Raw genomic sequence first — 26516 nt, forward strand, 5'->3', positions numbered from 1 at the left:
GGATAGAAATATCATTACATAATAGGCAAATAACATAAGAATATTGTTGGTAGCGATTCACACTTGCCGTAAAATATTCCTGTCTTTGAAGACTGTAGGGTACTGCTATGTTCCAATATAGTAATTTTTAAACACTGCTATTACCACGGGGAATGGGGGAAACCCTTGAATGAGGAATGGGGTTATGGAAATGAGGCTGCTTCGCTGATTATATTAGGAATGAGAAATTCATTTTGTCTGCTTTCATTTACATTGGCTGGGAACGATATAACCGAGAAGGAAGTAGGGAAACACGGGGCATTAAAAATTCCTAACTTTTACAATACTCATAAAATCTCATATATTAAAATATATTTTCCTTCTTTCATTCCTCAAACAGAATCGTTACAATTCAAGCTACTTGTTTTAGTACTTGGTACCTACTTATACATCATTTTCTTCACTAATACTATAAAGAGGAAAGATTTGATTTTTTCTCTGTTTCCATTGAAAGGGCTGCAAAACTCGATCGATTTAAAAAAATATTTCACCTACTAGAAATTACTAGATTCCTATGAAACCTTCGATAATGTAACCCAACCTATAAAAATGTACCAACACAAATGCCTATTTCCCCTACGCTTCTGAAACTATTGACAATAGAGCAAAGTGATGTACCTGTAATAGTTTTATAGAAGACATATATGTACTAAATAGTCCATCACACCATATTTAAAAAAAATTTAGTCATAGGCTTACAGAAAGGTTTTTGGCTAAATACTTAACATTAAATGACCGAATTAATGCAAGTAGAACCACAGAGCACAGCTAGTACTTTATATAATAGGCTTTATATCATAAATAAATGTAAATATTAGTCTGACGCTCGACTTTATAGTATTAGATAACGATAAAGAAAACAAAATGTTAAATTGACGAAAACAAGGACGTCTTTGTTCCTTATAGCAAGTATCAAGATTCGTTTATTCTAACAATAAAACTTAAATGCGTAAATAAAATCTCGTATACATAATATATTATTATTTTAATTGCATAATGTTATTAAGGAGTTTTTTTCTCTGTTACAAGTACGTTAAAAATGAAGGCGCCAAGGTTACTTCTATGAACCCTAGATCTCGTGACTACCACGTCACTTGGTGACTGGCTTCAGGATCCTTGCTGCTGGTCTTCTTGCACAATTTTGAAAAATTATTGCGCAATGAATGTTATTATGTGATAGTCTGTACAATATGTATTAGTTTCGTTCTTACTGTATACAGGGGCGGTTTATCAATTTCGCCGATTTCAGAGTGTTTTTGGTGAGTTATTTTATATATAGACTGGTTAAATGAGTTAATAGACTTACAATATACATAAAATGGAAAGTATTTTTTTATATTTCAATAAAGCTGATTAAAATAAAATATTATTGCGTAAGATATTTTGAAACGCCTAACTAATAAATCGCTAAATTCAAACAAAGGTTGGTTTTATCACTTAGTTACAAAAATTATATTTTTGGATTGTTGGCATCCCGAAACGTCTGATCACATGAAAAATGAACAAAAAAAATATCAGCAGTGATATTACTAAAAACTTATTTATTCAGCTTGTTTTTTGTCAAGATAAATTAAAATATTGCGTTATTTTCTACTAGCGAAATACCTTACTATTTATTCCCCGTTGTTCATTTTTTTGTCGTGCAGGGTACTAGTTGGTAGGTATTATGGTGTATAAAGGTAAACAATTAATTATTGTTTTGATTTTATATCTCTTCCTTACATGTTATATGTCATAGATACCATTAATGACCAAAGAGGTCAATTGTGGCTTTGAACTTTGATAGATGCTGGCTGGTTTACACTCTTTTCATTTTGCATGTTTGAAATAAGAAGTCTACTGTCTATGGCAATTATTTTATTGGCGCGAACTATCTTTTGTTTAAAGTTTATAATTAGCTAAAATAACGTGTAGTCGTAAGAAAATATATGTTTAACGTGACATCAATGTTTACTCATTTATACAACATTCCACTATACTGTGTCCTGACGAACTGATGGTAAGTTTTTTTTAATTAATAAGTCAGCTACTAAGAGTAGGTACATTGAAACTTACCTACTTGGTTATTTTTTCATATGAACTTAAATTTGGTTATATTACTTAATTTCCCTAGTCAGGCGATAGATAAAATAAATTAAAATGACTGTGGACAATTATTTTTTCATGAACAATACAATCTAGTTTTCCTATGCAGAATTTGAATCATGATACCTACACTATTATAATCCCAAATCTGTACCCCGAAAACTAATAAATATTGTATACCTATGACTTGTAAAAGAGTAATATTAATTATATTAATACTTCAGTTTTACATATTTTGAGATTCGTATGGTATATTATTGCACAATGTATTTTTACCTTCAAATATATTAAGACCTTTTGTATCTTTAAGGATTCTCTTATTTTAACTTGATATTGTGAAAATTTTATTGAAACAACGTAAGCCCACGACATCATTTGTATTGCCAAACCTAAATGAATGGTGTCATTCTATCTCTCTCTAAACATAAATTGCGTTTCCGCGTTAAAAAGAGACAGATAGATCTTATTATTGTTGCTACAAACCGCATGGCGTATGATCGCGTACTACGCAAGTTGACGGTGTGTCGACATTGGACGTTGGATCGGCTGTCGGCCCGAGGCGCCGACCGAACACTCGTTCGGGTCAGCACTCAGCATTGCCTTCGTCGAAATCTCGCAGTCAGTCTCGCAATGGCGTTAGTGGGAGAAGGTTGTGTGTTCATTTAGTTTGACACAAACCCGAGCGGACACCGGCCCAAAATATTGGCCTGTCTATACGTGCTCGAATTACCTGAAAATATTTCATGTGATTTCGCGAAGATAAAAGGAAAATTACGACTACGGACAGTCAAATTTTGGTACGATATCCACTCAGGGCTAATCATTTCAAGGTTCGTACATTCGTACCATATTCGTAAATCGTAATATAATTTAGCCTCTTGTCTCAATCGCGTGACCGTGATCTAATCGACGTTTCTCTCTTTGCAGATCATGTTCATCTCATCATAGTTCCTCTTCGTTTTAAGTGTTTTTGTGTATTAAGTGTTGTGACAGTGACAGTGTTTTAAAGTGTAAGTGATGGATCCTGGATCGCCTTCAACGTTGTGGCCACTGCGACTAAGCAAGCCTGCCGTAACCGTGCCTGTTCCTGAAAATGGGGAGAATAGTAAGGCAGAGGATAGGGCGCAGTCCCCGGCTCTTACGGACCGGCTATCGGCGTCGCCCTCTAGCCCTTCGCCCCCCAGTCCAGCACCACCCCAACACCAGTTTCAAGCAGCGCTGGTCGCTGAGAAGTACCTACTTCTAGAACAAGTGGAAGGCTCATCACTGTGTAGATGTGTGGACGTGCGCACACAAGAGGAATATGTTTGCAAAGTAAGTTATATACCTACTTGTTATAAATATATGAAAATCAAAAACCTGTTAGACTGCGTCGGGTGCACAATATAAAATTGGTAGTGCAAACAACTACCTGCTCTATAAACACAATTTTATTTAAAATTTATGTTTGAATAATAGACATATAAGAGGGCGTCTAGTAGTTTTATTATAAATAAAACTACTTGTAAATAATATTTGACTATTGAATATGTATATAGTAATGCTATATTACAAATATAGCTAAGAAGTTCCACATATTAGAAGTCAAACCTAAGCAAATTCATGTTCCCTGTGATAATTAATAAATGTCAAAACTAAAAACAGTCATGAGCATGACTTTCGACCTACCTACATAACGTTTTATGTCGAAATTATGTCGACTTACAAAAGTTGTTGCGTAGCGATGGATACTCTGTGTAATTTCTTGTCTTACTATTTACAAATTGGTCAATTTTAGGCGGTCAATAATAATAAATAGATAATTATGTGAATCGACACTGAAGTCATATCCGGTAGATCTAAAAGGGTTCAAATTTGTCCCACGGGATCGAAACCCCGTGAAGATAAGGGTTTATGCCCACATGCAGTGTCCCTTTATTGCGATTTTATAATTATTTTACTTAAAGTTGTTAATTTTACTTTCTATTTCACTCCCCAAATGTGAACCCGCTTACCAGTCTTTGTGTTAATTCAATACCTGCCAATAGACAAACTCGGGAAATCAAACTATGGTTTATCAAATATTTCCAATCTAACGATTGCAATGAAGACATGAGCTAAAAACAAAGATTAAATTCAAAATCGATCATTGAATTGCAAATTCTTTCATGCGTTCGCGCAAAGCTGTTCAGAGTTGAAACATCGGTGTCATACTTTATATGTCAGGGCCCCGTGCTGCTTGATCGCTCTTGTAGGCCACAATGTTTTTACAATGTCATGTATCTACTTTTGCAATACTCATCATAACCGTTAATTCCTTGCCTGTTGATGCGTCAGTAGTCTATGACGTCAGTTTAATATCTGATTCGACGACGTCATCATTCTTAAATACCATAGAACTTTCCTTTAAGTAAATCAGTACTGTTTTTAAATATCAGCTAAAACGAGTTTTGAAAACTAGTTTCCCGTTTAGCTAGCTATAAAATTAGCTATAGGTTAGATACATAGTAACAAAGGCCCATACAGGTATTGTCAAGGCACAGAATAGGCACTTCCCTCGTGAGAATCTAGCAAGGTTAAGTGAGGCAACGTTATCGTTGCTAAACGCTCTTTACAACACAGCCTGTTACTGACACCGCATTTGCTATACGAAACTTATAAACTGTTTTTCGTAATTGTATCTTGTATGAAATCTGTATTATGTTCATTATGACACGTGGTTACGCCGAAAATGTTTGACCTTCTCATTGACATTGTGAAATAGATGATAACGTTGAATGTCAGCGAGTCTATATTGGCCCCTACCACAAGAACCCCCCCTCACTCAATGCGTCATCAAAGTTCATTGCTGTTGCCTCTTATGTTGAGACTCACGCCCGTATTAGAAAACATAAAATTTAAATATAGTACAGAAGTTATTATTTTACTTTTAATGTAATGATACGTTTTGACCTCGAATTTGTGCAATTAAAATACATTCTTAATATATAATATAAATAAAGAAATATTTAGTACCTGATGAAATTTTCAACTGAAATTACTATAGTTTAAGACATCGTGGGTAAATTTTACTTGAGTAGGTATATTTCGAAACTCCTCGTGATTAAATAAACATTGATAAGTCTTAAGTAGGCTAGCTGCCGTAACCGTTTTCCGAGCCAAATATTATCAATAGCAAACCTTGCGAATTCTTATCAAAATATTTTTTCGCAACAACTGAGAAATAGGTCATTTTATTTTGGTTACATGTTAAGCATAGTAGACGTCACGTCTGCCTACGCCCAATATATTTTTCGCACAAAAATTAAACGATACGAAGGCTAAAACTAAACAAGCGACGTGAATCACCGCCGTCGGGAAATGTAGAATTAGCAATCACAATGTCGTTGACATTTTGCGTTTTTCCATAAATATTATATGACCTATGGCGTTTAGTCGAAATAGTTTAAAAATAAAACGGAGCGTTATAAATAACCATGCAATAAAAAAGGGAGCCTTATATAAATAATCCTATAATTTAGCACTTTTTACTTAGGTCCGTGAAGCAAAAATGTTCTAAGCAAATTCTAAACCCTACAAGGCTATGCATATTACAACCCGCATCTTAAATTCTGTTTGAAACTATCTGTCGTATGGGAAGGGTCAGTAAGACCTATTCATTTAATGTCACGCTTCGTTATTTCTTCAGACTAAGTTCTTTTGATAAGCATTCATTGAAATAGAAGCCCTTTTTACTACATAAGGAACCGGTATAGTCCTTCTATTGTGAGCTTAGGAACAGAAACTAACTCTTTTCTAAAATAGCCTTGAAATTTTATTCTGCTAGGATTTGCAACGGTCAAACTGATGATTAAAGAACAAATGAACAGTTTCCTATTAGTTTATTTTTAATTAAATATTCAATCTTGTGTTGAGATAAAACTTCTTTCGTTGCAGGTTGTGTATAGGGATTGTAGTGGCTTATTGCAAGCTCACGATCGTCTCGATGGACATCCGCACGTCAATCCTATCCACGAAGTGCTGGTGGGTGACAAGAGAGTCTACCTAATTTTCCCCCGGTCGCACTCTGACCTACACTCTTATGTAAGGGCAAGGAAAAGATTGAGGGAGCACGAAGCAAGGCGGCTCTTCAGACAAATGGCGGAAACCGTAGCGGCGTGTCACGAACAAGGCATCGTTTTAAGAGATCTTAAGCTGAGAAAATTCGTCTTCGCCGACCCTCAGAGGTAAGGTTAATTTAATTTATAATGTAATAACGCAGGTAATTGCACAAACAATCAGCCTATTAAGAAATATTTCACAATAACAATTAATTTGAGGTTGCGAATTGTAAGCTGAACTTGTCGATTTTTGTGCAAATACATTTATGATAAATACAAGTAAAGGAAATTGTAATATAATGTACTTCAATATCCTATTTATCGATAGGCTAGATGATTTCCCAACTGTATGTAATGTTTTCGCAAGTTTGATTTAATGTACAGAAATCTTGTTTAAGTTTAGTCGCAATCGTTTGAAATGCATTCAACTTTGCACAGTTGATCGTGACGTCTAAGTAAAACTTTGCCAACGTCTGATATTCGAAATCTTTAATATCTGTTGGGGAATTACTATTATTTAAACAGAGTCCCCTCGATAAAATCTATACAGAGGTTAAGATGATACATGACCCTGTCATCAAATCAATCGATAACTTCCTTTCCGCCCACTAGAGATGGCTCGTGAGAAACAAAATTTAAAAGAACAAAAAACTATCAACGGAAAGCGGAAACGTGTAGTTTTTTAAGTAGCACGTCATTTCCTTTTTTACTCGATAGCACCTTGTACGAATGGCGATAAACTGTTATCAAAACGGTAAAACAATTAAACTGATAAAAATTTACATTAAGATGTTCGGTTCGGTGCCAATGTATTTTTACATTCGAAGTGAATATCTTAAACAATTTAAAAGAGGGCAAATACAGTATGGACGTTACAAAACATTAGGCAACAATATTAATTACGAGTAGCCGGCAGCAACCGGCGGATTTTCGAACTTTTGAAACGTTATCTGGCCTCCATTGTTGCGAATATCTCCGGCAATGCTAGGCTCAAGGCGAACGGTGTCATTGCTGCGTACAATACGGTGCATTCGGGTCAAGGGTGAGCGCTATGCGCCGGCGCAGCCACTCTTATACCGGCCCCTATGTGCAAGCAAACACTATGCGGGTACCTGCCTTCCCTTATGCGATCACCTGATCGTAACCCCGATATTTTATGCACCCTTTCACGGTGTAATCATGTATCACAAGACTACATTCCTATAGGTTTTAATATTCCACCATTCACCTGTCCCACATACCTTATTTCAACCCTTGCTTTGTTAAGGTAATAAGATTTCTTTCAAATAGAAGACGTTATTAAATCTATATTGAAAACGTTTTAAAAAGTTGATTAATTATCAAACGTATTGGAAAAAGTATAAAAAAACAATAAACTGGCGTCGTCTTGTTGGGAGCAACAAACGCCTTATTACGCATGAGGTTATCTGAACTCTAACTGAGATATTTCATTACGCCTACACAAAATTGAGGGTGACCGAAAAGTTTTCATTTATCTTTAACAGTTTTCGTACATTGTCCCTTGCGACTAGAGGGTTCGAATAGATCAGACGATCCATGAATGAATTTGTCTCAGACTACGAAGGCTGGTAAAATGATCAATTTAATATGTTTTCACGCTAGAACAAACTTAGCTATCCAAAGCTTAGCTTTGGGAACAGAAAACATTATTCGAATTCAAAAACTTTGACGTAATAACAGAGCCGCAGTCCGCGGAGTACCGCATCTCGACTTAAGGAAGCCTTTATAAAGTTTCAATTCAAAGCCCGAATGTTTGTACTTTCCTCCTATACAAAGTAATAGTATATTTTTGACCGTTAGGCAGATGCTTCTTAATTTCGCCATGATAATAGGATGCGGATGTGATTTTTTGTTTTAAGAGATTAATAGCAGGTAGCCAGCTGAAACGATACGTTTGACCCGAACTCGCAAATGTCAGACTTTCCCAGAGAATGTCCAGTTATTCAGCCGGTCTGATATTAGCATACTGACAACTGACCTTGTTTGGCCCTAATAAATTCTAATGATTATGCACGCGTAGTGGTCAAGATTATTTAAATGTTCTCTGCCATCGTGAGAATGGACTTAAGGAGGTGCAACACGATCAAGTGCCCGCCCTTTCTCACGTTTTGTATAAAGTCACCCCTGATTACAAATTCTTGTCATCCGGTTGCGCCGAGTTTTCTCGCGATCTTCTCTCAAAGGTAAATAAGAATATTAATATTGATTCCGAGCGCTTCAAGACGCTTTGAAGTGGATTTTCTGTCCTCCACTCTTAGTTTTCTTTACCCTTTGAGACGGAACGTTGTTTTTCGTTAATGAAGAAAAGATCTCATTTCCAGTGCTTTTGTTGTAGGCATTAGTTTTGAATGGAACTTATTTCCAATAGGCTTAATTATACTACTTAGGCAAAGCATATTCAAACAATTATCGTTTATCATAATTTAGAGAAATCTTTATTAGTATCCTCGCGTGGGCCTTGTAGGTCGAAGTAAACTGCAAAGTCTACTTCCTTTTAAACCTCTAATAAACAGGTACATTCATGACCTGTAATAAATTACCGAATACATCCTATAGTTCTGTCCAAAAGTAACTACATCCTTATAATACAATTGCGAATTCTTAACGAAAGCCGGATGTTTCTTTCTAAACTACATTTATTGAATATGTAATCCTTAATTTTGTCAACAATGACCGGAAAACGGAAATACATTCACGTGACACAAACATCCATTGTTGATATTGCATTTTTAATTATCTATGCTAGTTTTTACAAAATAAATTTTGCTCTACGCCAGACCGTGAGGAGCCCGAATTTGTAGTTTTATAGATACAGTGCCTTTGTAAATAGGTGCAGGTATAAAATCGTCTGCAAAGCATTGTTCACATCCAACCCGCCTACGTCAAAATAATAATTCTGAAATGAATATCGCAGGTAAAAGGTATTTTTTGCGTAACATGTAATACAGAAGCCGCATCGGCTTGCTATTACAAGCAATGACAATATTACAACGGCTTTGAATAACACAGGCCGATGAGGCGCTACGCTAACTACGATATCATATTTCGCACATTGCTGACGCGCAGTCTAACAATGTAAAAACTAAGGAATTTATTCTAATGTACATACAGTTGATAAGTTCGACACTAACGGGACGGAGTATTTATGTGTTCACTACGCTGGCAATCGCTAGCGGATGTGCCAAATTAGTCTTCGATAGACCCGGCAGACGCCGCCGCCTCGCATTCCGGCCCGGCCACCGCCTGACACTACATTTACATCTGAACAAGGCCCTTGTTTGAATCCATTTAATTTTAGATCACGCCAGCCATCCTGTAATTTTGAACATGCAACTCAAAATTCCGATGAGCCGATAACCAAGATTTTAAAACTGTTTGGAAACCAAGTGGCTTGCATATCGAAGTTTGCGTTGAAACTGTAATAAGATTAGATATATCGATTATTCGTAATATACGCAGTTGCTTTTGGCACTCGTAGTTCGTATGTAGTTGGGATGTTTTTATATCTTCTACTAATTTAATTTATTTTTCAATGGTATTGAGGGTTGGTACAAATGACTTGATACAGTCAGACCGGAATTCGGTGTCTATTAAGTTCTTTTTGGGGCGTTTGTTATGGCCTCGGTCGAGTTGTGGCTGCAGAGGTCGCGCAACTGTGCCAATGTCGCTGACGCCGACGCTGCGCCCGCGCCGCCTCGCTCGTGCGGAACCGACCGAGTGAACTCATTTAAAAATGATGTATTCACTTCATCGAAACCACATTTTGTTTAAAAATACAGGACACCTACGCCTTTCTGAGTCTGTATGATTCCTCAGGACGACGTGTAACTATTCGTCATGACTATAAATAATGTTCGCACCTTTTTTGGTGGTACGAAATCACCGGACGCGCTACCGGATATGGACATAGTGCATTGCTCTCGGACAAACATTACACTCACTTATTACTCAGGACACAATGTGGACGTCATTCAAAGAAACGATTCGCCGGAAATAGTCATAACACTGACAGAAAATAAATCGGATTAAAAAAAACTAGTATTTTCTAACGGACGTTGGAAGCAAGTTTTTGCCAGTGTTTCTGGAGATTTCCGGTCGATTCCTATATAACAGTAAAACAAGGGTCAGACCACTTGTTAAATAAAATAAAAACGATTTCACAATTCGTATATTTAGGTGTCAGGCTCGCAGCTGAGAAAACGCACGACTAACTATTAAATCGATCTGGTTGCGTAAAACAAAGGTCTGTGAAACCTTGTGCAAGCAGCTCTCGGCGCGCCCGCTCCGACATATCTGCAGATTTGCGTAACCGCGCACTTATCCGCCGATACACAGGCTGTGTGTTGTGACACGCTCCGCTTGCCTACACCGATACCGCTGCAATACTTCATACCCACCCAAAACTAAAGCAATTGCCTAACTGTTTGTCAAGAGTTGCTAATAAGTTATGTGTCAAGCTTTGTTAGAGAATTAAAGCGAATTCTAAGCCATGGAAAACCACAGTCGTGTCATGATACTCACAATGTGACTCAGAGTTCGTGACTTACGAAGAGGCAGTGGGTATGAACTTAGTTAACCTTTAGACATAGCACCATAAGGCTCTACATAGAGAATTAGCAAAAAGTTTTACAGCGAGTGGGCACACGCGACCACATCCCTAAACGATGGGTGAATTTATTTAGCCCTTAGCAAAAAAACTTGCACGTGGCAGCTATTATTCTTAGGGCAAGCTCACTTATAATTGTTCCCCTTGATAATGTCTCGCAAGAGCGCTCGCAAGGAACGAGACAGAGGCGAAGATGGAACCAGTGACCGCTTAGACACGCGTATTCCATTCCGTGAGCCTTATTTCCATTTTACGCCGTTCCGTCTCGTTCCATATGACTAGTATTTAAAAGGCACGAAGCTCAATGATGCTATAATTAAAGCTCCCGAATAACAAACCTTGGATGTTTGTTCAATTGGTGGCGTTCGTAGCTTGAAGATGTACATCACAGGCTTATCCGTCGCTGGGTCAGTGACCGGTTACCCAGCGTATCGAAAACCATTCCCATAACGAGTTGATTCCTTTCCCAGCTCAAAGATCATTTCACAAAAAAAAAATATTCGAGCACATTAAAATATATTTCCTACATCAGTATTGTTATCATACTGAATGATATTTCATAAGTTGATAAGCTGTCTATCCAAATTCTTACAGAAATAAAGAATCAACCATATACCCTTGTTATCGCCACGACAGTGGGTGTATTGAACCCTGTTGCTAAGCCCTAAATTACCAAACTGCTCCAGAGTTACGCAGCGCTTTTTCCTTTGAAACGAATGTTATTTATTTCTGTGGTCCGATCGTAAAAATAACACCCAAGGCTTACAGGAACAATGTAGCCATGAATCAGACTATGACATTGTAATGATGCATGCACGGGGAATGAGTCTGCCTTGATGACGTCACCAAGAGGGAAGTTTGGAGCCGAAGGGACAACAAAAGAGGGTACGGAATGAATCATAGAACATTCTATCGATACAACCCTCGTTCTATTTATGTAACACTTAAGTGTTTATACCTTTTTTCAAAGCCGATCCCTCACTTCTTAAATAGATTATTATTTATAGAATCTTACGTAAGCTAACAACTATGAAATAAGCTTTAAATAATATTTCATGATTGCTCTAAAAATGAATTGTATCTTATTTTATTTTTGCTGTTATTATTGGACATATAAAAACATACGACTAACAAAAGACACAAGCCAGAATAAATTATTTGTCCAGCTTCGTTTAACCCAAGTAAAACATTAAAATATATAATATAGAACGTTGCCCTTATGAACATAGTATTTATGTACACACAAAAACAACAAAAATATGCAACAGACTTCAACGGAACGCTCGCTGAGATTTCATGGAAGCGAAAATGATCTTACTGTGCGGTTAAAGGATTTATGTCCGTATGCTCACGTATTACGGGCGAATGACCTGGCTACCTGTTTAGAGGTTTTAATTTGAAACTTACAAAAAATTCGAAGACGGGCTCATGAAGAGTAGCTTCTGTTTTATTTTTGTTCCCTACGTCATATTTGGCAGTTTCAGCTCAATTTTGTATATTGGATTAAATACTTGCGGAGGCGGATTACGTTTTGTCCTTATTTACTGAATTTATCATTGCGTTTGCCCGCCACCTACAAGATATTATGTTTAGTGCGCTGTATTTTTGCGGAGGTGGGGATACAATTTCGGGACTCTTTTGTAAATTGTTCTCTGAAATTGAACGTCCCACGCAAAAACGAAACCGTACTGTCAGAAGACAATATATATTATGCTATTGAATCATTTATCAAATTTATATATATGATATTACGCAGATTATAATTGTACATTAAACAGTACTTTTTGTTTATAAACGCGTTTAAAGTCGCTTGCATGAATTTCAATCAAGTGCACACTTGGCGTCCGAGCAAAAAGCCAACAAACCGGTCTGCGAAAGGCCAGAATTACGATTAGCCTCCAATCTGCAGTTGAGACGCGTATGTCACTAAAATACCGTCTGCCGCCGTGCATTGTCTCTTTCTTATTTGCATATCTTTTATTGCTAAAGGGCTGGTTATGACGACGTGACTCAAATAGATAAAACAGTGTCCTTGCCCTATTAATATTTCAGGTTTGTTACTTCACCTTAGTCGCAATCATACTATTTGCATCAAGCTTTAGTTCTGTAAATTCTGGTGATTAAATAACGAAATCTCTAGCATTTAACTGCGTAATGTTTAACGTATTGATTGCGATCAAAAGATAGCTAGCAGATAGAAGTGCAAGTCGTGAACCCCGTTTCAATGCTCGCATTGTTCTCGATGTAAGCAGAAGTATTGCTTATACAATATACATTCCTGGAAATTGACCCTCTAACTCCTACTAAAGTAATGCTTTCTTTAAGCTTGTCATGTTTGAATTTATATTATTATTTGCTGTCAAATAAAAATGATAGTTTCCTCCAAAGACTTCCGTTGATTAAAGTAACATGGAATTCTCGATGAGTAATTACAACTAACAATATATTTTAATCAATACATTCGAGTCACGGCTGTGTGTCCTATAAAGAGTTTCCTGTTTGTCTAAACACAATTGACTTTTAAAATCAGCTCACCTCGATAATGAACTTACTGCCACCATTTCCAACTGCCCACAACTATTTACATATTGTTATTTCCTTTGTTCGAAATACGTTCGAATATATTTGAATTGTGAGTCGAGCGTTTTTCCATCAACCTACATCAGTTCTATGAATTTCCATCAAAACAGTTCAAGCTAATGAGTGACAAGATATGATTAACATATTTAAATGAATTACATCATTATTCATACAGACGATGTTTATCTTTCTCGCGCTTAAATCGTATCAATATTATCGTTTCCTTGTATGACGTATTTCCTGTAGAATTTCCATTGAATTCCCAGTAATCATAGCTGGGGATTAGTAAATATCAGAGACGTACAATGGAAATTACCAGAGATAACTGGACTAATGATCTATAATATTAACTGTATCAGACAAATTAGCTCTAATTGCTGGCAAAAATATGTTTAACCTAATAGTTATTCATACGTATCAGGATATGTATTAATAAAGCATTATTTTATTTTAAAGCTTTTAAATGTTTTTACTTTTTACCTTTTTTTAGTTTAAAACATAGCCGAGTAAAATGACATAACAAAGTTGGATAAATACTATTTCAAGATATATGAATTTTATTACATAACTGAATTCAATATATTATTGGCATATAATGACAATTATTGCCCTCTATATGTAATTGCGTAGGCGCATCCTAATCTCTGACGTAACATGGTTCACGGTCAATTGCAGGAAGTGACGTATACGCGTTCAGTGTCATCTCGGCATAGAATAAATTCACATCAAAAGTAAAACATCGATTATCTTCATTTACATTCAAAGGGCGATCTTGAGTTACTGTACTAAATTATCCACTTCGTTATTACTAGTTTGATTACTTCAGATTAAAATATAGCCGATATGCATCCATAATTGCAGTTTTGCTAACAAAATTGTACCTCTATATCCTAGCAACCGGTTTGCATCCAGACTAGTTTTACAGCCCAGTAATATTTTCATCTGTCCAATAAAAATTTCGTATACGATTTTAAACCTTAAAGTTACTCAGACCAAGTTTAAATTTCTATACTAGTTCAGTTCAGCAATGAACGCAGCACCAATTAGCAAGCGAAGGTTCCTTTGAATTACTAGCTCAAAGAGTTGTAATAAATAATAATACAAATTTTAAATATTAATTTAAGGCAGTTTGAAAATACAAAAGATGGAATGGAAGGGCGACAGTCGACTAACAAAAACCGCGAATCAATCAGTCGCAATGACATTGAAATTCGTTCGGTTGCGAAATATTCTTTTCGTGGTTTTGGCCTCGCGTTCGAGATTGAAGAATACGTATAATAAATATGAGAACGCAAGCGACCTTTCTTGGCGGTCACGCGTTGTGTAATCGACCGCGACAAACAATACAATGTCTACATGATCTCAACATTTTAATTATATCAAATTAATTTGGTCTAATTCAATATTTAAAAAAATGCTATCAGAGTTTTAATTGACAACACCGCTTCGAAAAAAAAATTGAAATGCAAAACCTGTAACGAATTGCGATGTTTCGGCAAAAACGAAAGTTCAATTCTGTGATAAAGGCAATTTATATATCGTGTTAATACACTTTTAACCTTAAATTGTTCTATTAAGGTGTAAAGTAGCTTGTGTGTCCGTGATGCGGTCGTGTCATTGCCGATGTTGATGATCTCTTGATGAAGTCACCGTCGCTTGCGCACGGAACAATACAAGATCATCACAGCTATTCGAACATTCCTCCCTTGTTTTTCTTGTAACAATCGGTTTTGTTTATACATATTTTTACAATTTGCGCAGTTGTTCTGATGATGTCATTTAACGTAAAATAAAAATGAATATCGTTTTATATATTTGGATCAGTCAATAAGTATAGATAATATTAAGATCGAAGGGTTTCATATGATATCATTTCATATGCCATTCTTATTTCTATTATGCATTAAACATTCCCACATCACTAAAGATTTTATCACGTCACAAAACGATAATTACCTATAAAAAGTTTCATGTTATTGTTATTTTGACGTAGCCTCCGCCTACGCACAGTCCTCAAATGTCACGTTTTATTTATATTCAGGAAATGACGTCAATCCCTTAGGGGAAACATTCCAGTAACTGTTGAAATAATTATAAAAGGATTGCGAGGACGCCTACTGAACACGATTTTACGCAACCTCCTACTCGAATCGTCTTGACGTTACGATATCCCGATGACGTCAAGAGCCCGCCTCGTACCTTTATATAAATCCCCCGCTATTTCAATTAAAGGGACTCTATTTTCAGATTTTCTTTGCCAAGAATAATTAGAACAAATTGCGTAAAGATTGTTTGTACGTAGAAATATGATTGAAGCTGTAGTATTAAAACCTTATAAAGGTGACGAAAATTGAACAAATTATCTAAGCGCAACGTATTATAAACGATAGAGTAAAATGCGTTAAATAGTGTTAAATGGTTGCATCAAACTAAAAAGTAAATATGATTGCAAGTAATAATAGATATTGACGTAAGTGTGTTCGTCAGTACGACCGTGAAAGTCTTTGCCAAGGGCAGACTCCAAGTTGCAACAACTTTATGATTTCACTAACTGATAATACTATCTTTTCATAAATAGAATAAAAATTACATCCCAGTTCACAGCTCGTGTTATGTTTTTATTACAAGCAGACTTAAACCCTAAGTAAACATTCATTCGTGCACAAGATATAAATTACGCAAATATGAACAGTAGGGTGGTCCTTATTCCTAAGAAAAAAAATTTTTTTCTTTAATTTCGCGGGGCACCACGCTATTTGGATATATACCATAAAAAAAGTCTTTCAGTATTTTTTTTGAAATTTTTAAATGATATTTAGAGGTCGCTACCAAGGTTTGAATTTTAAATAAAAATTGAAAATCTGTATTTGTTAGAATTCTTTATTTTTATACCCAGGTCTTAAAAATGTTACGAAATTATTGTTATTGTTATTAATTAAGATATTATATAGATATCTGATTTGTTTATTTTTATCTGACAAGGGTTGAATTGTTAGTATTAGGGTAATTTATCCTATACTCTTTTACCATCAAAAGCAAATATTGCTTCTGTTCTTCATTTGTGGTAATTAATTTTTTATATTCTTCCATTCCTCTCAGCTATGTCGTTCACTACTCGCAATGAATGAACGATATTTTTGGCAGCTATATAATCAGCGTCTTCGTTCCAGGTTTCGACGTCTTTTAAAAAAACATGATGAGAGATCTAGGGTCTGGAAGAATCTTAAGGAATGACTACTCACGAAGTTTTCTATTTTTTTTGTCGATATGTGCGATGTCAAGGTTTATTCGTTTTAAGCAATCTTTTGTGCCTTAAATTTTGAGTACTTCTACCATTTTTTTCTTTTCTTGAACTGAAACTTCGTCATTGAAAAACGCAAGCGAAACTATGTTTTCTGACAAATTATTTAAAATCTTTATCAGCGCATCAGTAGCTATATTTCTGTTGAAGCTTTAAGGTCTATTAATAATTGTAAGTGGTTTCTTAGTGCTGACTGACTCGAAGACTGCTTGATCAATATTTGACATAAATCATCACCGTGAAAATACATATTTCTCTCACAGCCTTTTCGTCCTTCTTCGTTAGCTTAAACTGATGCTTAAATAAATAAATTTTTAAACTGTACAAGGCTCTTGCCATCCACTTAGCTTGATGAAGACCAGCAGGTCTCTGAAATGAAATGCTTTTGTCAGGAACACCTCCTAAGGAAATGATAGTAAGATTCAACAGTTCTCTGTAGTCATGTGGAGGTTCATGTACTTGAAGTTGCTTTTATGCAAACGAAATCCTGTCTGCGGCCACTTCTGCAAGAATATTTGCCTCAGCGTCATCAGCTGTTATTGATTTGAAGTCGCTTTGGTCAATAGTGTTATAATTGTTCTTAAATCTTTTTAATAATTGTATATCAGGAGCACTAGATGGGGCAAGCGATTGATCCACTACAGCTGACAACATAATTTCCATTATGTGGTGACAACAAGCAAACCAAAGCTTATTTTTATTCATTTTTCGCTCCAGAAGGACGAATACTCCACGCCTTAAGCCGGTATTTACAGCAGTAGTGTCAAAACATTGTCTAACATTTTACTTTATATCTCAAATTCCATGACTTTATAGCTTCATAGACAGCTGGACGCACAAGCTTCGCTTGTTCCACGTTCCATTTTTGGAATAGCGAGTAGTTGATAAACTCCATATCCTGATATCAAAATTGGCAGCCGATCTTTAGTTTTGTGTCCAGTAATATCTTCGAGAAGTTTACCGTCCCAATGGATTGTTAATGACGAATTAGGTTTAAACTCGCTTTTGAGCGAATCTGCACAGCTTTGCGATTTTTGACCCATTACCGACGCATAGTAGATCTATTGACATTAAATTCTGATGGACCATAGCCTGCACATTTCAAAGTAGATGTCACGACCATAGTTGCTTGTCTGTCACTCAATTTAGAGTACATCAAGACTGGTATCTAATTGACTGTTAATAATATAAAAAATATTTTATTTGTAAAAAATTTGACAGCTGGTAGCGACCTCTAAATCTTAACAAAAACAAAAACAAAAAAACACGTATTTCATATTTAGAGGTATATAATCAAATGAGAAAGTGCCCCGAGGATAATTCAAAAGTCGAAAAATAAGGACCACCCTAATGAACAGTGTTACCATAATGTTGCTAAGTTAGAAATTAATAATGCGATCTCGTTATGTAGAAGGTAAATTGGATTCTATGTACATTTACATAAACATTTATATAATTTACTACGCAATAAATCTTTAATGTACGCGGGGTTTATATAATTTCTCATGTATCATTAAAGGAACATTTTTTTTGTTGATATGTGTGTAAGTAATAGGATGTGAAAAAGGATTCTCATTATGACCTATGTTGACGCTATATCTATGGATTATGATATACTGATAAATTGTCGACGTCAAGGTTTTTGAGTAGGTATACGTACATGATGTAAGCAATTTTATGTTTCCGTAATACTCGAAATATATTTGGAATCTTACATCAGACTTTGATATAGTTAGAATGATGGAATGCTATTTTAAATCGATTTTCCTGTTATTTTATACTACATTGATATATTGCTGTACAAGATATGAGTATTCAGAATAAATTTTTGATAACAACTTGATTTAAGTTTTAACAATAATTATTTAATTTTCTTAAATATGCAAATTGTTAAACAATATCAGTGAGCAGAAATTTCCAACCTTGTTTTTTATTACCGAACGTAAAATAAAAATTACCAGGGATTGTCGGTTTTCCTTCCAAACTATTTATATATAAGTACATTTACGTAACCTTAGAGTAGGAAGTCTTTTATTAAGTTTTAATATTTTAAGACAGCAAAGACGAGTAGCTGAGCTTATTCATGTCAGAAATATGGAGGAACCTCATTGTTTTATTTTCCCTGTAACAATTCGGTAGAAGGAAACTAACCGGTTTAAACGATTACTTTAATACATATAAAATGGTTATGTATTAAGAATCCGGCTGGTGGCCTCCGCTTGAAGACCACTGGTTCAATGTCAGTTGCGCAAGCGCACCTCTTCCGCCTTCGTTGTGTTTCGAACAGGAACCATCTATTGATTTATATTTTAATTTAACGTTCTTGTTCGACTATGAAACGGATATAAGTATGGAATTGCGTTCATACTTCATAATTATTTTTTTTTAAATAACGTACACCATTCGTGAAAATCCAATTTTGTATATTTACTGAAACACGTGACTTACCAGCACTGAGTCACACTTTGCATCCTTAATTGAAGTTGACGTATTGACAAAAACATTTGCGTCGATATTATTAATTATTTATAATACTTTGAAATAGCAATTAAAGTTTCTGAATCATGTATGAAGAATTAAACATTTATCTCGTTTTATAAATTTTCCATTTGTATTGCTTACTTTGTGTAATTATTAGATAATTCGTTTAAATGCTTAAGTGGAGGAATTTAGAACGGAAAGGCTATTACGCTAATGCGTAAGAAAACAATGTTAAGTTGTATTTTGTTTAAACTTCACAGCGACTTCCTTAGATGCCACCTCGTAACTCCTTTACTAATTGAGTGATAATTGGACGTCATGGAAGCTTTAAAACCTTAAATATACTTTACACATAGAGGAGCGTTTTCCTCTGCCCTTATTAAAATTTAATTTACGTAGCACTAAATTGCTTTGTCTATTTCAGTATGTACAACATCTGCCATACAATTATTTGAATTCATTAAATCCGGTAGTTTGTCCCGTTACTTCCGGCGTTCAAGAGTAGGTACTTGATGTTTATTCCCCCAAAGCTAAAATTCGAGAGCCCTGGGAACGGAACAAATGAAACAAAATATTTATGATCCAATTGTTCGAAGGCTTAAGTAACCTCATTAAGGCTACAAACAATATCGACTTAATTTAAATGTCTGTACACGGTCATTGGTCTTAGTTATCAGTGTATTGTGAAGACACCTAGTCAACATTTAAAGGTCACACAATCTTTCTTATCTACAAGATAACGTTCGTAAGGTCGTGTGTTATGCCGCAACATACAGCGTATATGACATCGCTCACATTATGAAACCTTAAATCGAGCCATTCATACTGAGGCTGCGACAAAAAAAGTCAAGGTGTTCTAATTGTATTGTTGGAACCCGTATCGGGTTAATCTTTCAACAATTACCTGAGCGAGGTGACAATACGCGAGTTTTTGTAACGAACTTGCCAATTCTGTTGAAAATTCCGAACAGATGGTCGAATAAACAAACAGCTTTGCGATCTCCTACGCATGATTTATCATTCGTTTTCTTTGCTGTGATGATGGGCTCAGATGCGGCCATTGTGCAAGAAGATTCTATTCATAAATACGAATACGTGCTTTTTATAAAAGACAATATGCACATGCAATTTCTACCTGCGAAACGCACGTGTTTATATTCACATTCTAAACTTGACATTATTCATAGACTTTAGTAACCTGTACTAGAAACTATCTTATACTAACAGAGTGCATTTTGCTTTGACGATGCAACAAGTTCATCAGTCCATAAATTTAATACCTCAAAGCTTTATAAACTTTGCTCAGGTTTATAAAGATCGTTGAAATGCATATCTACGCTGCTTTAAAATGATAAACCCTGGTCTATATAGTGAGCGACAGTTTTTCAAAATTTTTGGAAAGGTCTCTTCAAAAATTAAAGACAATGCAGATGGTATTGTTTGCACACCTGATGACAACTCTATCTCAGTGCATACAGTTCGACATTCGATACAACTTTAGGTCAACAAAGCTTCGTTACTATCACACAGCGAATGTTTATTCAAATGCATTTATAACCAGTCTTTAAGTTTGGCTTTCGACATATGCTCCGAGGTCAATATTTGCTCTTTGTGTGATCGTTTTTTCATGGCTCCACAATATATAAGTCCCCTTCATTGTTTTTATTAATTCGTAATTACATGTCTTTTAAACGCTAAGTGGCAGACAGGTATTTCCCTCATTTGTTCAGAAAACAATTGAAAACTCAGCTCGATAAATACGCCAGCAGGATATTACGCGATCAAAGTAAATTGCTTTTGCTGTTATTAATTTTGATAACTGGGATTCGATTCGTTTCTCTCTTTTGTAACAAAGGGAAACCATTGTATTTAATTTACCGTAGTTTCGCAGTCGGACACAAAGAGTTTTAGTTGGCGTGGAAATTAAATTTCCAATTGATACCAATCGGACGTGTGCTTTAATCTCGTCTATTTTTTTGTATGGACATGTGCTCGGCCATCTGTTGGGTCAGATTAGAATAGTTTTTTGAATTCTTACCTAAAACATGTTATCGATATGAAAAAATGACACGCAGCACATGTCGGGTCGAGGACTCGAAGCCTACCTGCCTTTGTTCCTCTTACAATGCTTCGCAAACATCTGCCGCCGCCTGCACTCGCGGTTATGTGCTTCTGAATACCTCATGCTGATTATTTTTACCTCTATCGCGTCATCAATCATCTGTTCCATTTACAATTAAAATATTTCCAATTTTGAATAGAATTCTTGCCCTTTATTATCTGTGTCATTTGGCATTTACTTATTCGAAAATACTAATGTGGTAATATAACATTACCAATCGTTGTAATGAAGCAACCGAAACCCGAGTTATCCATTTAAAATGCGGTCTATTTATTACATAAGTCGTTCGAGGTCGCGGATTGCGTTGCTAATATACAAAACTTGTCCAGCCATTACCTATGTATTGTATTTTAATAGCTCTCATAAATGTTCAATTATCGACTAGGGTAGGTTAATATTAAAGACAATAGATACAACAAAGGAGAGTTTATTTAAGCACTCTCAGTATTAATTCTTGAGTAGAACAGTTGTATTTAAAGCAAAACAATCGAATTGTTCAATATTGAGCGATAGGAACAATTAATCGTGTGGTCCGGACGCTGCGATGCGAGTTGCGAAACAATCGACCGCGTAGTTGCCAAACAGTTGTGTGCTACCGCTTTTGTAATACATCTGGATCGTTTTGAAACTTATTAACCTGTTTGTTTTACGCTCTATTTTAGGTACTTACGAGTTTCAAAGTCTTTTAAAGGACCACTCGCCTCTCTTTTGTGCTTCGTTACAATTAACAAGTACTTAGACAAAGGGACACACTAACGATCGAGTTACTTTTGTTTGTCAGGCATTAATTAAACAAAGACGCTTGCTTCATTCTTTGTAACAACTTTTCGAAATTGTCATCGGCAGGTGAATGAAATACGGCATTTCTTAACAGTTATAAATGTGCTCCGAAAGAGAAATTAGGGCTCATTCATCAATGACATTGGCAGACATGACGTCGCCTTCGTCTTCGTTACAAAAAGTTACAAAAGGTAATGAACAAATGGTGCGGTCGCGGTGTGCAGTTAGCTCACAGTAACGAGTATTCGGTGTCGGAGCTATGTTTTGCCGCAACAAATCCTTGATGAAACCTTAACCTACTTGGATTATTACACGCCGACACCGGACGGAGCGCTGCAACCACTTCGTTTTTGGGTTTGTCACTTATACTTGCGGAGTTATTTCCAAATTTTGAAAATTGAAAAATGACACGTGTTCATTTCAATAATTAATGCGTATTAAGAAATCTTCAATGATTTAATGACTGCAATTCTTTCCCTAATGACACCAATCTTTACGACAACCAGAACTTATTCAATTATTTCTTAAATTACGTACCTAAACATAGCTGCGAGCTTGTATTAATGTTGTTTTTACCGTGGTAGATTTTATTAAACACTAATTGTAATCAACGCTGACATGCTTTATTTAACGAGGAAAATAATCTTGATGATTATCCTGTTCTGAAATGCCTGACAACGAAATATTAGTTGCATGTGTCCGACTCTTGCAACGTGACGAATGGCCAAATACTAGGTCAAGTACAACGGTGCTTCGCCATTCATTGTGAACGCCGATCTGTGCCCGTGCTGCAACGTGGCCTCGCGATGAACTTGACATATCATAAAACATGTCTTTTTGTTTTATCTTGTCTGTTTTATTGTATTCAACGCTTACATCAACAACAGTTGCAGCGAATGTGACAACACAAGTTACCTAACCGATATTGCGATGCGGAGGCTTGATGTAATTCTGTGGATAACACACCTCCCTTAGATGACGATTCCATCACGTAATTTTCCGTGCGAATCTATTATATCATGGAGTGCGAAATGTACTCCCGACCGACGCGAGGTCGTCGTCCGCTGGCAAAGAGGCTTTGCGAACGCGATGATATACGGCAAATAGTTGAGTACATTCACCGCGTTAGAAAATCTACTTCAGTTCCGCGCTTTCTTTATTGCATCACACCAACATGCCGTTTTGACCGTGCTCTCTTCCGCTTGTGCAAGCCAAGAGTCGAAACTACCATTCTACCATAATGCTCTTAAAAAATAACGCCAAATGAAATTACAAATGACAGTAAGAACTGCATTATTCTTCTACTTTCCTTATTACATCACCTCCCACTCCCCTATGAAAAGTGGAGTTTTGCAAGTTCACTGACCTTTCCTTCGTCTTGCATCCGCGAGATGCCCGGCATTGTTACGCAATGATTCACGATGCCATTTTATTTCACTTAGAAATTACTATTTCCGCACTTTCCAAATTACATCATGTCATTTAGAAAAAGTAATCGCAGGTTCATTGACCGGGTTCGTTAACCACCTAACCATTATACTATAGGTATTTGCAAGGATCATTGATCTTGTATGATCTCATCGTGGCCGAATGGGAGCGACAAAAACTGATATGCGTAGTTATGAAGATTGACAATAACATGTTTCATCCTTGTGATGTTGTTATAATCGAAACTTTCATCGGCCTAGTATAATTTCTCTCGTTCGAACGGTATCGAGAAAGTACCGCTGATGTGCTACATTTGGTATTTTGCAATCGATTGTTGCTTACTTCCTGGTTCCTCACGATCCCAGTGTTGCAACAGGCATATTTGTTTACGAGGCGCGGCCAAATGATATTCGATACACGTTTACGATTCACACAATCGTACGGTGTTTAAAATTCCACATCGTGAGGCCTATGAACTTTCATGTTTTGATCCATAAATTTCTTTTCATTTGCGTCGATTATAAACACATCAATAATAATACTGATACGATATCAGTTAGGGAAAGATTGCGTTAGTTGTTGTGGGTTTGTGGTTATATTTTGGTGAAATCATTGATATAGGAACTTGTTTTACCAGTAGTGCTTACGCATATTTTTCAGTACATAACGGTAGAAACGAGTTTTACGAGCGTCGTTTTTATTTTGCTGATTATTCGCGATCCTGTGTGGGTTTATTTATTTACAAACTGTGCCTCGTTTGGCTTGTTGACAGAAATCCCTTAGGTATTAGTTTCCTATAGCATTGTTTCTAGTACCCGTTTCTGAGTTGTAAATGTCGTAAAGATTAGGTTGTACAACACTACATAACGATACTTGTAATGATTTTGCTGCTTTCAATTCTGCACTGGTATAGAAATGTACACGAGTTCGTCTCGATGCCTTTTAATTCAACTGCATACTCATAATTTAATCTGATAAATCACAATATAGGTTTCTGCGTGTCTTATCGCGTTGACCTGGCTGTTTTACGTACTACGTCATTAAGTTATGCGTACCCTATGTTAGTAAAACCATTGTACCGATTCGACGCGATTTGAGATAACGATCATGTGTATAGAACCATATTGGAATTTATATTATTGGGGTTATTTGTTGGTAAATATAAAGTGCTATATTGTTTTAAATTTATCGATTTTATCTTAAATTATATTTACTGAACATATTTCATTAAATTTTTAGCTTCAATATGATAAAATATATGGTATTAATAATCGATAAATATTGATCCTTTAATGAGCAAATTATGTCGTTTTTATAGTAATGTTTAACTTACTGCAAACGCGTTTACGATGCAAACCGTGCATTATTTTATACCATTCAAGTTCTTATGACAGTTGTAATGTAACGCCTTATGCGAATCGAAAAATAATCCTTGTAATTACGTAAAAATAAAGTAATCTTCTCAAAGATAGGTACGCTTAATTAAATTTATACATCTTCGCAACCATTTGTAATACGTTCATGTTGCATTTAAACACGTATCAGTTACATTTTCGCAATAACAACCTATGATAAGTGCCCTCAGGCTCAAACATGGGCAGATTACATTTTAGTCACTCTACATACTCAATATGCCTACCTTTTTATCTACAAGGATAACACTAAAAGATAAATATACAAATTTGGGAAATTTGGAAATGGCTTGATAAGATAAGAAACGTTCGAATAAGATCGAAATGTTTGCGCTTGTATTGAATTATATTTTGAACTAGTTTTTACAGTTGTGTTTAAAGAGACAATTAAATTTGACATTACGATATACAATCCGAAAGATTAAGCCTATTTGTCGTCCCACGCGTTTCTGCAACCACGCGGTAAATGTTATTTCGTAAGGCAAAATCGCAACATCGCTTATTTCGCGTTGTCGAAACTACTTCGTCATCCGTAGCCCGTGCCTACGGCTTTTGTGCTTACACATTAAAAATGTATTGTGACATAAATGTGCGTATTATTAGTGTTAGTAGGCATAATATCTAAATTAATAAATTATGGGTAGACGGTTAACTAATTGTCGAATTTGATATTATAATGTGTGACACGAATAGTTATAGGTTATGGATATAATAAGTATTAAGGACTGATAAGCTGTTCTAACGCAAGTGATAAACTCATTGTTCTAACTAGAATTGTGCAAGATTATGAAATAAGCGTAAGGAGCGTAAATAACAACTTGCGTTGCAAATCTGTCGACTGTTACAAAAGCAAGGATTACTCAAAGTTTGCCAGGACAGCACCTTGGCCCACCGTACACGCATATAAATCACCTACCGAACCCTCGTATTGTGTATTATTTTAGCATTTAACATCGTTCTCGCAACTCGATATTAACACACCGTTTGTAATCCCGATTATTGCGATCTGTGGCCGCCACGCTCGAAACATATTGCAAGCTCTTGCATCGACCACTGCAAGACCTTTTTTAATCATAATTTCTGCAAATTCCACATTTGCTTTTTGTGTTGCTGAGAATGGCCACCGCGGCCATGTTTCACATTTCCGATTTACAATAATGAGAAGGAAACGATTGCATAGCGAGACAATAGTTGATTCCGGCTGCGTATGCGCAGCGGCGGAAACTGGGTAGGCGCTTGCGGATGTGGATTTACTCTTTTATTTATCGGACGATCTAGATCGCATCTGTCTGAGGACAAACATGCAGCTGCCCTTTATGGTATTCTCGCTTAGACCTCCGTATAAGGAGAACAACCCACCTGTCGCCAGATGCTAACTCATTGTAATTACTCTCAGTGTATAACTGCATTAATGCGCATTGCAATATTGCGTGCGTGAAAGTTAATGCTATAATATTTCACACGATATTCCTCTAAATGTTTTCACTCGTGTCTATAATTGGCTTTTAAATGAGACCATCGCACTATTTTCTCAGCGTACGGAAAACTCGTCACCAACGTAATACTGTTATGAAAGTGCATA

General features: G+C 35.9%; 1 protein-coding gene across 1 annotated transcript in view; it reads left to right on the forward strand.

Moving 5' to 3' along the window:
* The first annotated feature begins 2733 nt into the window (after nucleotides 1-2733).
* Nucleotides 2734-26516, forward strand: part of LOC125050934 (tribbles homolog 2-like) — a 29901-nt gene continuing 6118 nt past the window's right edge. Inside the window, exons 1-3 of the mRNA XM_047651022.1 lie at nucleotides 2734-2954; nucleotides 3052-3438; nucleotides 6040-6329. Of these exons, the coding sequence (XP_047506978.1) occupies nucleotides 3142-3438; nucleotides 6040-6329 (587 nt within the window). The 5' untranslated portion in view covers nucleotides 2734-2954; nucleotides 3052-3141. The remainder of the gene's footprint in view (nucleotides 2955-3051; nucleotides 3439-6039; nucleotides 6330-26516) is intronic.

The sequence above is a fragment of the Pieris napi genome, chromosome 7 (assembly GCF_905475465.1).
Source record: "Pieris napi chromosome 7, ilPieNapi1.2, whole genome shotgun sequence".
NCBI lineage: Eukaryota > Metazoa > Arthropoda > Insecta > Lepidoptera > Pieridae > Pieris > Pieris napi.